Source organism: Notolepis coatsorum (genome assembly GCF_963971535.1).
Source record: "Notolepis coatsorum genome assembly, chromosome: 5".
Lineage (NCBI taxonomy): Eukaryota > Metazoa > Chordata > Actinopteri > Aulopiformes > Paralepididae > Notolepis > Notolepis coatsorum.
Genome location: NC_140169.1, coordinates 161,552,157 through 161,569,049, shown reverse-complemented (window position 1 = coordinate 161,569,049; position 16,893 = coordinate 161,552,157). Strand labels below are relative to the sequence as shown.

The 16,893-nt window shown below is 45.4% G+C and overlaps 1 protein-coding gene across 1 annotated transcript in view; it reads left to right on the top strand.

Moving 5' to 3' along the window:
• ubr3 (ubiquitin protein ligase E3 component n-recognin 3) overlaps window positions 1-16,893 on the top strand; it is a 242,571-nt gene that overhangs the window by 160,896 nt on the left and 64,782 nt on the right. Inside the window, 1 exon segment of the mRNA XM_084314353.1 lies at window positions 6,030-6,115. Within this exon segment, the coding sequence (XP_084170479.1) occupies window positions 6,030-6,115 (86 nt within the window).

Below are 16,893 nucleotides of genomic sequence, written 5' to 3'. Positions count from 1 at the left end.
GTGTTCTGTGGCACTCAATGTTCATTGTTCAAGGCTCTGATGGCCTGGGGGAAGAAGCTGAGCCTAAGCCTCTCTGTCCTAGTAGCTGGGGTTCGCAGGCGTCTGCCTGTCCTCAGCAGCTGGAACAGGCTGTTATTGGGGTGGTGGGGCTCTTTCATTATTCTGCAGGCTCTGGATTTGCACCTCTTGTTGTATAGAACCTGCAGGGGAGGTAGTGCCATACCCGTGGTACGCTCGGCTGAGCGCACCACTCTCTGTAGGGCCTTCTTGTCCTGTGCCGTGCTGTTTCCATACCAGGCAGTGATGTTTCCGGTCAAGATGCTCTCTACAGCTCCTGAGTAGAAGGACTGGAGTATCTTCCCCGATACTCTGAACTTCCTTAACTGTCTCAGGTGGTAGAGGCGCTGCTTCGCCTTCTTTACTACTGTGTCTATGTGTGTTGTCCATGTCAGATCCTCTGAGATGTGGACCCCCAGGTACTTAAAGCTGCTCACCCTGTCCACGGTAGCCCTGTTAATCATCAGTGGTGTGTGTGTCTCCTGCTGTCCTCTCCTATAATCCACGATCAGCTCCTTGGTTTTACCAATGTTCAGGAGCAGGCTGTTGTCCTGGCACCAGCGTTCCAGTACCTCAACCTCCTCCCGGTAGGCCTTCTCGTCGTTGTCCGAGATCAGCCCCACCACCACCGTGTCGTCTGCGAACTTCACTATGGAGTTGGAGCTGAACTTGGCCACACAGTCGTGTGTGTATAGTGAGTACAGCAGGGGGCTCAGAACACAGCCCTGGGGGGACCCGATGCTCAGGGTGATGGTGTTGGAGGTCTGACCCTGACCGCCTGGGGTCTCTCACTCAGAAAGTCCAGTACCCAGGCGCTCAGGGCGGAGCTCAGACCCAGCCCGATCAGCTTGTCCACCAGTCTGGTGGGGACTATGGTGTTGAACGCTGAGCTGTAGTCAATGAACAACAGTCTCACATAGCCCCCCTTCTGACGGTCCAGGTGAGAGAGGGTGCTGTGCAGTACTTGGGAGACCGCATCGTCCTGTTTGGCCTGTATGCAAATTGCATAGGGTCCATATCGCTTGGGAGGGAGGCACAAATGTGATCCTTGACCAGCCTCTCGAAACATTTCATGGCCACAGAGGTGAGTGCCACCGGTCTCTAGTCATTGAGACCTGCTGGGGAGGGTTTCTTTGGTACCGGGATAATGGTAGACATCTTGAAGCAGGCAGGGACCACTGACTCCTTCAGGGATCGATTAAATATGGTGGTGAACACGGGCTAGCTGGTTAGCACAGGACTTGAGTATGCGTCCTGTTATTCCATCTGGGCCAGCCGCCTTCCTGGTGTTCACCTGCATAAATGCTTGTCGTGATTGAAGGAAAACTCAAATAGTTTGGTCGGGTTTCGGCTGTCCTGGTGGGAAGTTCGTTCCATCATTCTGGAGCAATGGTGGAACGAACTTCCCACCACAGTTAGGACAGCCTGAAACCTGACCAATACCAAATAATACCAATCATGTACATACTGGTGTGTTCGTGTTTGTGCCTGTTACCTGCTAACGGCCATAGGTGTACCTACTACATCATTATTGGAATGGTATTTTGGAACCTATAGAACCCGTTCTAGTGACTGGCTGGTCCTTAACACTTTGAATGCCAGCGACGAGATTTCTCGTTAGTTCATGCCAACCGTTGAGTGCAAGCCGACGAAAGATCTAGTTTTTAATAGTTTTTTTTTTATTCGCGATTTCCATTCATATTTCATCAATCTAGCCTCACGTTACCACTGCAAACTCTCTGAGCTCCATTGGGAAAATACCGCCCCCTATCGTCTCTCCCTGTGGTACTGCACCCCATTGGATTGAATGAAACGCATGGGGGGGGGGGGGAAATCCTGCTTCCACATTTTACTTCTCAGGCATGTAACTCGAGCCGATCGGATTCATTGTGGAGCCTCCGAACAGCGTGGAATCGGTGTTTCGACCACCCAGCGTTGGATCAATAAACGCGATCGATATTTGGAATGGCGATCAGGAATTGGAATAATCTTTTTGGAGAACATCTGATCTGAGGTAAGGAATCTCTTTTTACCAGTCTTGGGATAATCTGAGCTTTTTTCACAGAGATATCAACGTGGGCCCTATGTGTGCGTGTGTGTGTGCGTGTGTGCTTATCAGGAAATGGATAATCGATTTTTCAGCTCGCTTCTATAGCGTGCATAAGTACACATATACTATCGATAATCTAGCGTTTATTTGAAAACGATTCATAAATAGGCAGAAAAATTACAACGTTTTTTGTGTATTCCAGTATATTCCAGTAAAGGGCGTTTATCACAGAATCTTCTGAAATCTTCTGGAACTTTCATAAAACGAGCGTTTTTAAAAATGGTATAAAACGGAAATGAACCGATTATAAAAAAAAATCTTTTAATTTTTTTTTAAAGAAATCTGTTTAGACAATGTTGACTGCAAACAAGTCATTGATAAGCGACGGCCATATTATACACATAGCCATAATTTAAGATATAGTTTATGCGTTCGCAAATATGAGAGCGCTATCATTGAAGTGGGTGGTGGCACGCAACAGGGTTCCGGGGCGCGTGAATATTAAAGGCAACCAACTTGTGTTCAGCTTTTCGTTCAGCGTTTCTCTGATTGGCCACACGGCCAATCAATCAATCCACTAGCACACGCCCTTGCGGCGCGGCAGAAGCGCTGGTCGAACCAGCGGTGTTCTGTTGTGTGACTGTACAGCGGTGTTCTGTTATCTATGTTGGGATTATGTTTGGTCATGACAAAACAATAAAAATCGCTACTGTTAGTAATGCTGCCACCACCCACTTCAATGACAGAGCTCTTATATTTGCAAATGCATAAACTATATCTTAAATTATGGCGATGTGTCTAATATGGCTGTCGCGAAGTCATTGATAAGCGACAGCCATATTAGACACATAGCCATAATTTAAGATATATAAATGCATTCGCAAAATATGAGAGCGCGCCGCTGTCATTGAAGGGCTTCCTACAACAGAGCACCGCCGCTGCTGCTGTTGAAGGTGTATCAAGCCGGCGGCGGCGCACGAAAGCTGGGGATAAACCACCGTGTCGCCCCGCTGGCGCTTCAGGCTCAGCAGCCTCCAGTCCACGGGCGAAATAACATATAACGTTACAGTTCCACACTGATGTACAGTGAGTGTCTAATATGGCTGTCGCGAAGTCATGCCTCTCCCTCTGACAATATCATAATGATGTGTTTTCTATATTATATCCACAATCATTCATCTAAAAAATTGTATGGGCTTTGATTAAACATGTAACCTACACCTACTGTAACTTACTGTACCTCTGCTTCCTACAGCACAGCAGGTAATGGCGTTAATCAATGGAACGCGAAACATAATAACGTTACGCTTTCTAGTTCAGCGCATTTCATAACTGTATGGGCTTTGTTTATACACGAGTGAATCTGGTAGTTGGTTGTTAAAAACGCGAAACATAATAACGTTACGCTTTCTAGTTCAGCGCATTTCATAACTGTATGGGCTTTGTTTATACACGAGTGAAACAGCAGCCCAACACAAGTGCGTTGGAACAGCAGCCCATGGTACACAAGGCGCGCTGCCGCTCGCTTGCGCTCCTTGAATTTCATTTGGGACGTGGGACGACTGCGCTTGCCTGCGCGTGGGGGCGGGGGGGCGCGGCCAATCAGAGAAAAGCCGAACACAAGTTGGTTGCCTTTAATATTCACGCTTCCGGGGCACCGGACCCGTTAGCACGGAAAGTGTTAAGGTCCCCTGAGTTTGCTCTGAACAGGATAAATCTACATTTAGCTATGATGCCCCTCTAGCTCATGGAATGAACTCCCAACAGCCCTTAAAGCTGGAGCTTCTCTCCTCTGTTGCAGAGTTTAAAACCTTGATCTCCGACCTCCAACCAAGTCAAGTCAAGTCAAGAGTTTTAATTGTCACGGCATACAGGTATACAATGAAATGCGGGTGGTCTTGCCCGCAACGATGTGCAATACAGTGGTACAACATATAATAGAATCAAAAAATTGAAAACAACATTGTGCAGTAACAGGTAACATGGAGTGACATCTCGGTATCTGTACATAGTTATTTACAGAGCATATGGGACATGCTAGTTAGCTTTTGTAGTGCAATACACTGTTCCTGTTATTCTAATTCTAATTTAAAGTGTCCTTTCCTTTGGCCATAAGTGTGCGTGTGTGCGACATGAGTGTGTGCCCGCTCATGTTAAAGTGTTAAGTGGCTGCTCGTGTGTGAGCGTGCACAGCGTGCGTGTCGTGTGTGTGTTCATGTGTGCTTGTGTGTGGATAGTTCAATGTTCTGAGCACTCAATGTTCATTGTTCATGGCTCTGATGGCCTGGGGGAAGAAGCTGAGCCTAAGCCGCTCTGTCCTAGTAGCTGGGGTTCGCAGGCGTCTGCCTGACCTCAGCAGCTGAAACAGGCTGTTATTGGGGTGGTGAGGGTCTTTCATTATCCTGCAGGCTCTGGATTTGCACCTCTTGTTGTATAGAACCTGCAGGGGGGGTAGTGCAATACCCGTGGTACGCTCGGCTGAGCGCACCACTCTCTGTAGGGCCTTCTTGTCCTGTGCCGTGCTATTTCCATACCAGGCAGTGATGTTTCCGGTCAGGATGCTCTCTACAGCTCCTGAGTAGAAGGACTGGAGTATCTTCCCCGATACTCTGAACTTCCTTAACTGTCTCAGGTGGTAGAGGCGCTGTTTCGCCTTCTTTACTACTGTGTCTATGTGTGTTGACCATGTCAGGTCCTCTGAGATGTGGACCCCCAGGTACTTAAAGCTGCTCACCCTGTCCACGGTAGCCCCGTTAATCATCAGTGGTGTGTGCGTCTCCTGCTGTCCTCTCCTATAATCCACGATCAGCTCCTTGGTTTTACCAATGTTCAGGAGCAGGCTGTTGTCCTGGCACCAGCGTTCCAGTACCTCAACCTCACGTTCGAGTTGTACGTGTTTTAATTGATTTGTTATCCTTGCTCTTTGCCTTGTCTTGTTGCCTTATTGTTAGGATTTTATACGCTTTTTCTTTGCTATTTTCTGTATACTTGTACACTTGACGTGACTGTAAATTAGTGAAACCTCAGTTACCTTTCCAGTGTAAATAAAGGTTTGCAATGAACTAAACTCGGGGTTCGCACGAGGTCCTTGAAGTGCTTAAAGTGCTTGATTAAAAAAAAGTCGGGCCTGGAATTCCTTAAACAGCAAAAATAATTAACAAGGTGCTTAAAAGTCCTTGATCAACCATTCGCATTGAAAGTTTTGTTCATCCATGATAAAATAGATCTGAATCAAGAAATATTATTGTTTTTATCTAAAGTGTAACTGTCAGAAATTGGTTTTAACTAGGGATGCTCGATATTGTTTTTTTTACCGATACCGATATTCCGATATTGTCCAACTCTTAATTTCGATACCGATACCGATACCGATATCAACCGATACCGATATATGCAGGGTTTCCCCCCAAAAAAACTGAATAATTTCAGGTAATTAATCATTTCACTGGATGCATTCAAAAGGCTTTCTAAATGTAAGCATTATCTGTGCAAAATATGATAATTAAAAAAGTTAAAATTAACATTACATATCTCTTGTTGTTGAATTAAACCAACATGCATACTTTTGACAATAAATAAAATAAGAATTGGTTCTTACTTGCTTGCCTGGGTAAATAAAGGTTAAATAAATGTAAAAAAAAAAAAAAATCTTTTTATTTTTTTTACCGATACCGATATTTTCCGATATCACATTTTACTGCCGATATCGGCCGATAATATCGGTCGGCCGATAATATCGGACATCCCTAGTTTTAACCCATACATATCGGATCCGAATTGTATCCCTTTAAATGCCCTTTTAAAATGAAAAATAGTGCTTGGAAAAGTACTTGAAAGTCCTTGAATTTCATTTTGCAATGTCTGGGAACCCTGTAAACGGCCTGTTACCTGCTTAACGGTCATGGTGGGTTTGTCTCCTCAGGACCAACCTGGAGCTGGAGCTGGTTCACCGGGGAGGGAACCTGTGTTCTGGAGGAGCCAGCGCCGCAGCCAAGCGCTCCTGTCTCAGTGAGTGTCTGCCTCCCAGCGACCCCCCCCCCCCGCTGGGTCCTCACGTCAAGGACACTATATAAGAAGGAAGGGTCATCTCTAGGGATGGGTACTGAATACGCCAACAACGATATTTGTATTCATTATTCATCCAGGGACCTTGGTGTTACCATAGGGAATGAGTCTGAGATTGCCAAAGTGCAATACCGGCCGCATCCAGCTAGACGGCGGTATCGAGCACCCTTTTGTAACCTTGTATCTTGGCCTGTGTCACTGCCTTAATGTCTCCGGTCTCACTTTTCCTTGTCGGCCGAGTGGAGTGGTTCTCCCGGTTCCTTGAAGCACGTCAAATATCCCCGATCCATATGTTGTGGTGGGTTATGCCGTGGACCAAATGGACATCGGATGTACCAGATGGCGATCAAACAATTTGAATATTATTTTTGGAATACTCCCGATCACTATCGGACTATCTGACGTACATTTTTGCTTGATCCTGCAATGCTTTTATACCGATCGGGCTGATAAGCGTTTTTAGTGTTCAATACGAATGCCGTTACTGCCAATCAAATAATCAGAAACGACCCCCCCCCCCCCCTTCATGCATTCATGATGGAACATAATACCTATGATATAGATTTGATTTCGGAATAATAGCGGGTCCAGGCAAGAAATGGCAACGTCTATAGTGGAATTGACGTGTAGGGCTATAACTCAGCATTTCACGAATTACCCCAGACCGCTCTAAAACCATACATATATTCACCACGGTATAACACGGGAACGTATGGATGGAAAAATCGTATTCTTTTTCACATATTGAACGATAGATAGGTGATGTCAAATGGGCCATAGTATTGTATCCATAGCTATAATATAGTTATAGCTCTACAAACAAGGTGATCCAACTCCTATCTTTTAAAGTGTGGCAGTGCTAGAGCGGGGCCCCCCGACTAATCCCCGGCAGTCGATGAGTTAAGAACGGTAGACTATTAGAAAATGATTTTGGTCCGTCATGCACATCCCCTACTAATCACCAGAGCGAGTGTGCTAAGGTCCAGAGTTCCAGTCCAGTGATGGAGATCACCAATAATGGCCTCGTACAGAGTGCCTGTGCAAGTCACCCGACCTTATCATATAGGATACAGTGATGGAACCATAACTGTCCCCGGTGATAAATCTAAGGGCAGAATGATACAGAGTCCAGAGGCTTTAGAGTGGAAGCAGCAGCATGTCTATAAACTACGTCTCCATAATCCAAAACAGACCGATAAAGCGTTTCGATGACCCTCCTTCTGCTAAACATAGGAACATGGGGGCAAAAACACAACCTTCTGACGCAGTGAGTATCTACACGGTAGGGCTGACCCCTATTAGTCGACTAATCGGTCGAAAGGAGCCAACCTCTTAGTCGAATATATATATATAAAAAAATATATATATATATATTATAATATATATATATATTTTTTTATCATTCTTTCCAAAAGAAAAGAGGCCTAGAAGCGTGGCTAACGCTAATGGCACGCATACCAGAGGCTAACTGCCTAAGAAAACAGGCACAGAGGCACTGAAAGAGGATTTCACCCGTCTAATGAACACACTAGACTAGACAACCTTCAGTCAAAAAAATTCTAAAAAAAATTAAAATTTCAAAAAAAATTACAATATTATACTTTTTTTTTTTTTTTTGTCGAACAATAGTCGACTAACGGCACATTTTGGCCAATCATAGTCGACCATCCAAATCCTTAGTCGGGGACAGCCCTACTACACGGTATTTAAATGTAAATTTCTCATCAAGCCAGAAGCCAAAATATGTAAGATCAAGACATTTCTCAACTGTTTCGACTTTTTGCTTCTGGACACAAACCACCTCTCTGTCCCTCAAACCTGTGATTCTATTGTTCAAACGCGCAGCCGTTAACCTTTTCCACCGTCGTCAAGAGAGCTGAGGGTTTGGACGACGCCGGGAGCACAAACCATTCCCCCCCCCCCGCCCCATTGTTTTAATTAGTCTGCTTAGTCGGTGATAAATTCAAAGTGCCGGCTGCTGCGGCGGCGGTGGAGGAATGGCCCGTCATCCTCCGGCGGCCGGGAAGAGATTTCACACCGGAGGTAACGCCGTTTTCTGAGCTACATTAACCACGTAGCCGCGCGCCGGCGGGCAAATTTACTCAGTCGCAGTACATTAGTGTTCCCTGTGATATGAAGGGGGACGCTAACGTCCAGCCCGGGGGGGGGGGTTCCTCCTAATCCCCTGTCCCAACAGGAGGAGGGGCGTCGTGGGGGGGGGGGTATAGAATAGAAGTACTTTATTGATCCCGAGGGAAATTCAGCACTACAGATCGCTCACGATACACATTTAGGTAGTAAAAAAAAAATCACAAATAAAAATTAGGAATAAAAAAATATTAAAAATACAGTCCGCGATATACATTCTAAAATATGTATACATTCTCAAATATACAGCTAAAAATATACAGTAAGATATGTAAAAAAAAATGTTAAGTGTATGTTAAAAGTCCAGGAAGATTATGCCAGATTTTGTGCTGTCATTCTGCATTATATAGTCTGATGGCTGTTGGAATGAAGGACTTCCTGTGCCGTTCACTGTTGCATCTTGGGAGTCTTAGTCTAGCGCTGAACGTGCTCCTTCTGTCAGCCAAGTCTGTGTGTAGTGGGCGGGGGGAGGGGCTGTCCATGATGCCCTGGAGTTTAGCGAGGCTCCTCCTTTCCGACACCACCGCCAAAGAGTCTAGCTCCACCCCCACCACGTTACTGGCTCCTCCTGACCAGAGAGTCTAGCTCCACCCCTTCCTGACCAGAGAGTCTAGCTCCACCCCTTCCTGACCAGAGAGTCTAGCTCCACCCCTTCCTGACCAGATAGTCTAGCTCCACCCCTTCCTGACCAGAGAGTCTAGCTCCACCCCCACCACGTTACTGGCCTTCCTGACCAGAGAGTCTAGCTCCGCCCCCACCACGTTACTGGCCTTCCTGACCAGCTTATCCATATTAGCATGATGGGTATAAGTATAGTAGCATAGGAGTAAGGTACATAATAGTAGACCGTAAGATGGTTCTTTTTTTTATTTATGTTTTTGAAGAGGTGTGTTTTTAGTCGACGGTGGAAAATTGGCCGGGTTTCGGCTGTTCTGACTGTGATGGTTTCGGCTGTTCTGACTGTGGTGGGGAGTCCGTTCCACCATTGTGGAGCGAGGACCGGGAATAGCCTGCTTCTCTTTGATGACCCCAGGAGCTCGGATAGGAGTAGGTCTGAGGCGGCCAGAGGATGCAGAGCGCTGGGGTCTTGAGGGTTGTGTAGTTAGAGACCATTGACCGGAGGTAGGAGGGAGCCGTTCCCCCTTGCTGCACCTTATGCCAGGTCAAGAACCTTGAAGCGGATTCTCTCTAAACATTATAGAGGACAGTATGATGCACGGTGGACCAGTCGACAGAACATGGACAAGGACAAATATTTGACAACGGGTTTCTGCCATGTTATTTTGACTGTAAAAGGTTTGTTCACGCTGGTTTTAGTTACAGAACAGACCTGATTGGGGCTTTAAAGTATGTCTTACTGTAAAGGAGCAGCCATCTTTGTCTCTTCAATGACTCCGAATCAGAGGTGAAAGTAAAACCATGCTAGTTTTGGTGGATGTTACATCTGATTATTGGTGGTGGTTGGACGGGGTGGTTTATGGTGACTGGTGGTTTATTGGTGGTGATTATGGTGACTGGTAGTTTATTGGTGGTGATTATGGTGACTGGTGGTTTATTGGTGGTGATTATGGTGATTGGTGGTTTATTGGTGGTGATTATGGTGACTTGTGGGTTATTGGTGGTGATTATGGTGACTGGTGGTTTATTGGTGGTGATTATGGTGACTGGTGGTTTATTGGTGGTGATTATGGTGACTGGTGGTTTATTGGTGGTGGTTATGGTGACTGGTGGTTTATTGGTGGTGGTTATGGTGACTGGTGGTTTATTGGTGGTGATTATGGTGACTGGTGGTTTATTGGTAGTGATTATGGTGACTGGTGGTTTATTGATGCTGGTTTAGATGGTGATTGTGGTGACTGGTGGGTTATTGATGGTGATTATGGTGACTGGTGGGTTATTGATGCTGGTTTAGATGGTGATTGTGGTGACTGGTGGGTTATTGATGGTGATTATGGTGACTGGTGGGTTATTTTACGATGAATTGGAAATGGGGGACCCTGGTGTAAACAAGACGAAAGTCTTTCTCTGGTCTGCATCCCCTTAACAATTGTATGTATTGAGCTGTACTGCACTGTACCCATTCTGCAATCTGTTAATAAAGTTTTCATTCATTCATTCATTCATTGATGGTGATTATGGTGACTGGTGGGTTATTGATGGTGATTAGGGTGACTGGTGGGTTATTGATGGTGATTATGGTGACTTGTGGGTTATTGATGGTGATTATGGTGACTTGTGGGTTATTGATGGTGATTATGGTGACTGGTGGGTAAGGCTGAGCCCGAACGTTCGTTCGTTAAGCTGACATTCGGACTTTAATTAATGGGTTCGAGCGTTCGGTGAAAAAAAATAAAGCAGGCGCAACGACGGTGAGGCGATGTGAAGCGGCGCGTCCCCCGAGTCGCTCGGCTCAACCAGTATGGTCTCTGCCGGGCTGTTGCTGGATACTCAACCAGAGCTCTAGTCTCAACCAATGCAATAGAACAATTTTGATTGAATGACAGGCGATTCTGCCAATTACGTCACACCGCTTGCACCCGCCTCTGCTGTTACCACCAATCGGCAAGCGTTTATTATTATTTTTTACTTCCGGCAATGCCGCCATTGATCTGCTTGAGAGAAGCATTAACGTAGCGTTAGCTCCCCGCCGAGGAAGTAAAAGTCGTAACAACTTTCCATAGGTGAACCTGCGGAAGGATCATTAATGAATACCAGCCTTTTTCGGCCACGGAGCGCGAGCTTCATGGCGGGAGGTGGTTGCGTTGGAAACAACTCTGGCCGAGGCGGCAGGCGTGTTGGGAGCCCGGCGGGACCCCCGCGCCGGTGTCTCTCTGTCTCTCTGCCGTCCCCCGTTCCGAGGTAGACGGTGGAAGGAGCCGAGGCGCGCGCCTCTCTCCTTCCCGTCGACCAAGAGTGAATACCTGTTATTGAACATGTAACACTAACTATATAACGTTAATGCCACAAAACGAATGCATTTATTTATCTAGCCCCTTACGTGACTGCGGTGTGAAAGGGCTATTGTTTATCATAAGTAGGAACTTTATGCAGTACTCAGTAGCTTGTTTATTTTCTTCTGAGTGCTTTGTTTAATTACATGTTTACATGAACAGCCACCACTGTAAACAACATGTTTTTTCACCAATAGATTATGCAATGCCGCTCTCCGTAGGATCTATAATACAAAAAAAAAAAAATATATATATAAAAAAAAAAAAAAAATTATTAAAAAAATTACAAAAAACGAACGTTCGAACGTTCGTTCGATAAACCCTGGCGAACGTTCGAACCCTAAAAACAGGGTTCGGGCTCAGCCTTACTGGTGGGTTATTTGTGCTGGTTTAGATGGTGATTATGGTGACTGGTGGGTTATTGATGGTGATTATGATGACTGGTGGGTTATTGGTGCTGGTTTAGATGGTGATTATGGTGACTGGTGGGTTATTGATGTTGATTATGGTGACTGGTGGGTTATTGATGTTGATTATGGTGACTGGTGGGTTATTGATGTTGATTATGGTGACTGGTGGGTTATTGATGTTGATTATGGTGACTGGTGGGTTATTGATGTTGATTATGGTGACTGGTGGGTTATTGATGGTGATTATGGTGACTGGTGGGTTATTGATGGTGATTATGGTGACTGGTGGGTTATTGATGGTGATTATGGTGACTGGTGGGTTATTGGTCGTGGTTGGACAGGGTGGTTTAGATGCTGGTTATGGTGAACGTGCCCCTCTGATTCCTCACCCTGTGCAGCCTGTCTGTGTGATTGGTAGACATTATAGAGGAAAGTATAGGCTGATGATGTACAATAGGCGTTAAACGGTAGACGGAACACGCGTCTCTCAACCAATAAGACAAAACGGGTACGTCCACAAAGCGCAGGCGTTGGTATTCTTGTCCTCACCGTAAGGTCACACGGTCATCACAGATCTATAATCCCGACGGCGAAGAGAGGCCGGAGGTAAAAATTATTATCGTCGTGGCGCATTATAGCCTAATGGAGAGCAGCGGGAACGGATCAATATCTGAAGGCGACGCCCCCAAAGCATCTCTATCGCCGTAGAGCGACGTGCGGCTCCACCATCGGTCTGGTACGATTTTCTAGTTGCATTCTAGTGAATTTTCATAGTAACACTGCACTTCAGACAACCTACAACTGGTGATGCTGTCTAGGTGTTAAAGTCACTGCTGTTTTTTGTGGTCTTCTTTCATACACACATCTTACCAAGTGTGTATTAACATCCTCACAAACCAACAAAGAACATGATCTATATCAAAAAGTATAATTTATGGTTTTAAATTTTTTATTTTTTTTTACTCACTGAGCACTCATTGCCACCAATGCAAATGAGTGCTCACTGAGTAAAAAGAAAAACACACAGACAAATTATACTTTGGGGGGAGCCATTATACTTTGGGGGCAAAGTATTAACATGCAGCGGGAATTACTGTGGTCTCTCTAAGTTGGTCTCTCCGAGTCTGTCTCTCTGAGTTAGTCTCTCTAGGTCTCTCTCTCAGTCTGTCTCTCTGGGTCTGTCTCTCTCTGTCTGTCTCTCTCTGGGTCTGTCTCTCTCAGTCTGTCTCTCTCAGTCTGTCTCTCTCAGTCTGTCTCTCTCAGTCTGTCTCTCTGGGTCTGTCTCTCTGGGTCTGTCTCTCTGGGTCTGTCTCTGGGTCTGTCTCTGGGTCTGTCTCTCTGGGTCTGTCTCTCTGGGTCTGTCTCTGGGTCTGTCTCTGGGTCTCTCTCTCAGTCTGTCTCTCTCAGTCTGTCTCTGGGTCTCTCTCTCTGTCTGTCTCTCTGGGTCTGTCTCTCAGTCTGTCTCTCTCAGTCTGTCTCTCTAGGTCTCTCTCTCTGGGTCTGTCTCTCTTGGTCTGTTTCTCTGTCTCTGTGTCTCTCTGGGTCTGTCTCTCTCAGTCTGTCTCTTTGGGTCTGTCTCTGGGTCTGTCTCTGTGTCTCTCTGGGTCTGTCTCTCTCAGTCTGTCTCTCTAGGTCTCTCTCTGGGTATGTCTCTGGGTCTGTCTCTCTGTCTGTCTCTCTGGGTCTGTCTCTCCCAGTCTGTCTCTCTGGGTCTGTCTCTCTCAGTCTGTCTCTCTCAGTCTGTCTCTCTCAATCTGTCTCTGGGTCTGTCTCTCTCAGTCTCTCTGGGTCTGTCTCTCTGGGTCTGTCTCTCTCAGTCTGTCTCTCTCAGTCTGTCTCTCTGGGTCTGTCTCTCTCAGTCTGTCTCTCTCAGTCTGTCTCTCAGTCTGTCTCTCAGTCTGTCTCTCTCAGTCTGTCTCTCTCAGTCTGTCTCTCTGGGTCTCTCTCTCAGTCTGTCTCTCTCAGTCTGTCTCTCTGGGTCTCTCTCTCAGTCTGTCTCTCAGTCTGTCTCTCTCAGTCTGTCTCTCTCAGTCTGTCTCTCAGTCTGTCTCTCAGTCTGTCTCTCTCAGTCTGTCTCTCTCAGTGTGTCTCTCTCAGTCTGTCTCTCTCAGTCTGTCTCTCTCAGTCTGTCTCTCTCAGTCTGTCTCTCTCAGTCTGTCTCTCTCGGTCTGTCTCTCTAGGTCTGTCTCTCTCAGTCTGTCTCTCTGTCTGTCTCTCTGGGTCTCTCTCTCAGTCTGTCTCTCTCAGTCTGTCTCTCTAGGTCTGTCTCTCTCAGTCTGTCTCTCTAGGTCTGTCTCTCTCAGTCTGTCTCTCTGGGTCAAGCCCCACGCTCGGTTCCCGGTGTCGGCCGACTCTTACCAGGCCGGTGTCACTTTACAGAGGTGTCACTCTTCCAGTGTCCTGTTCTACACCGGCGGTAACGCCCCCCCCCCCCCCCCCCCCCCCCTCCTCGACACCGGAGCTGGAGCCCAGCCGAGTCGTATAACCACAGTGGGGTTAAGTGGAGCTTGGCCAGGGACAACTCTAAATGACAAGGGCGGTTGGCCAGGATTCCTGGAAAGTATCCGGGGAATTACTTAAGGTCGCCCGGGTCTCTGATAGTATGGGAATTACAGTCTAGCAAAGTTCAGGGGACAGAACTGTTGTCCAGTCGAGATACACACAGAACTACACTTTTTACATACCGTACTTTTCGCACTATAAGCCGCACCTGACTATAAGCCGCAGCAGCTAAATTGAATGATGTGTACATATATAAGCCGCACTGGACTATAAGCCGCAGGTGTTTTAATGTTTAATTACCATATGTAATTAGCATTGGGACACAATACTGTCGGACAAATAACAAGAATTAACTCATTTACAAGTTGTATTAAGTTTAGCAAATAAGGGAACAGATAAATAACATTTCGATGCAGTCAAAAAAGCAATATTTAGATTTTTACATTTTCGGGTTTGGTCACGTCGAGTCACATATAAGCCGCACCGTTATATAAGCCGCAGGGTCGAAAAATGGGGGGGAAAGCCGCGGCTTATTGTCCGAAAAGTATGGTATATATTTATATATATATGTAAAAAGTGTAGTTCTGTATATATTTATATATATATATATATATTAAAATAATAAAAAAAAATTATATATTTTTTTTAAAGTTAATCTCGCGATACAAAAATAGTGGCGTTAAAAGAATTGTGCGATAACGAGTTAACTTTGACAGCCTATATATATATATATATATTAAACTAAATAAGACTCGTGCACATCTGGTTGGACCCCGACTGGAGGTGCAGGTCAGCGCAAGAGAGATATATATTCACCTGAGGAAGCAGATAGCGAAACGCGTTGTGCAACAATAAAAAAGCAAAAACCAGTCCTGAGGAGTGTGCGGTCCCTTCTTTCCCTTGAAGGTATTCTCCTTTTAGTTTATATATATATATATATAATCCTTCTATATACCTACTTATACACCTGCATATAACTAAATATAAGATATATATATCTATCCACATCCGCCTGTAGTGTACATACCTGCATATAATCCTTGTTACATATCTGTACTATATCTATATCTGTACATATCCCTTACCTACTCTTACTAGTTACGCTGCTGGCCAGTATGACTTACTACCATGGTGTCTTTATACCTGTATCACTGTACATATTAATACAATACTACAACTCTGTACATACATCTGATTAGAACTATTACTCAGTAGTACAAATGTATATATGTTATATACACAGTTTGATCATAATAGTAATTGTGTATTTTACTGTTGCACTTTACTGTTACATTTGCATTCTGGTTGGATGCCAAACTTATTTTTTTGTACAGTACTTGTGCTGCATGATGACAATACATTCATTTGTTATCATTAAATTGTTGTATTTGATCAGATTATCAGAAAATCATTGTATCGGCCGCCCTGCTCCAAGCATCGGCCATCGAAAAACCCATATCAGTCGACTGCTACTTCCAAATAACAAAGTTGGTCTGGAATGTGAGCTGGAAAAGGGATATTTGACCACCCAGCCCTACAAACAATCAGCTCGCTGAGCGGAGAACCTTTACATGAGCGCTCCGTTAAAAAACACATCATCAATCAGAACAGGACCCCTTCCGTCGGCTATATCAAAGAAACTCGCCAGACTCACTTTTCTTTTTGTTGTTTTCGTGTGACAAGTTTATTGCCAGACTAGTGGATCCTTTGTCCATATTATTTACTAAATCTTTTCAAAGTACGAGTACTGATGGGGCGGCTGGGTGGCGCAGCGGTCTAAGCGCTCGTCACCAACGCGAGAGACACCGGTATCGAATCCGGCTGTCTGTGCTGCCTCCGGCTTGGCCCGGCCGTCATACTGACTCAATTGGCAGTCAGCCGGAGGGGAGTCGATGGGTGGTAATCTGGTCGTTGTAAACAGCGACTCCTACAGGTCGGTCAGGGCGCCTGCACAGCAAGGACAGGAGGTGGCGAGGGTAGTGTGAGCCTCCCACACGTTACACCTCGCCAATGAGAGTCCGCGCTGGCAGGTGAAAAGAAGTGGCTGGCTGACTCCGCGGAGGGGACATGCGATGGATTCTTCAACCCTCCCTACGACCGACCAGTGGGGGGCACATGCGAGCAACGATCAAGACAGGGGAGGGAGAATTGGCACAAGAGGTAAAATTGGGATGGGAGAAAAATCACAGAAAAAGGAGAAAAAAAATAAATAAAATTGTTCAGAACAGGAGAGCAAATGTACACAGTAGGGGTGTAACGATGCATCGATTAATCGAAATGCATCGATTCTAATGGGACGATTCAACTGCATCGATTTGAAAATGTTAGAATCGATTATAATGGAAATTAATCGGAAAAAAAAAATAAGTATTATAATTTTTTTTTATGTTTTTTTTGCGTGTATTGTTTTTATTGACCTATAGTCCATTCATGCTGAGTGAATCAGTTCCCCCTAGCCACATTTGTGTATTAATATGTTTGAGGAATTAACTAATTTATCGAAAATGAATCGAATCGAATCGTGGTCAAATGAAGAGATTTCATGATGCATTGAATCGTTGCCTGAATAATCGTAATTGAAATTAATCGTTGTGAGGTCGCATCGTTACACCCCTAGCACACAGTGTTTATTTATCTACACTCCAGCTGGCTAATTATCTCAATTGGCAACACAATGCTAATTGCATTACAAAACTGTAGTTTAGAGGCA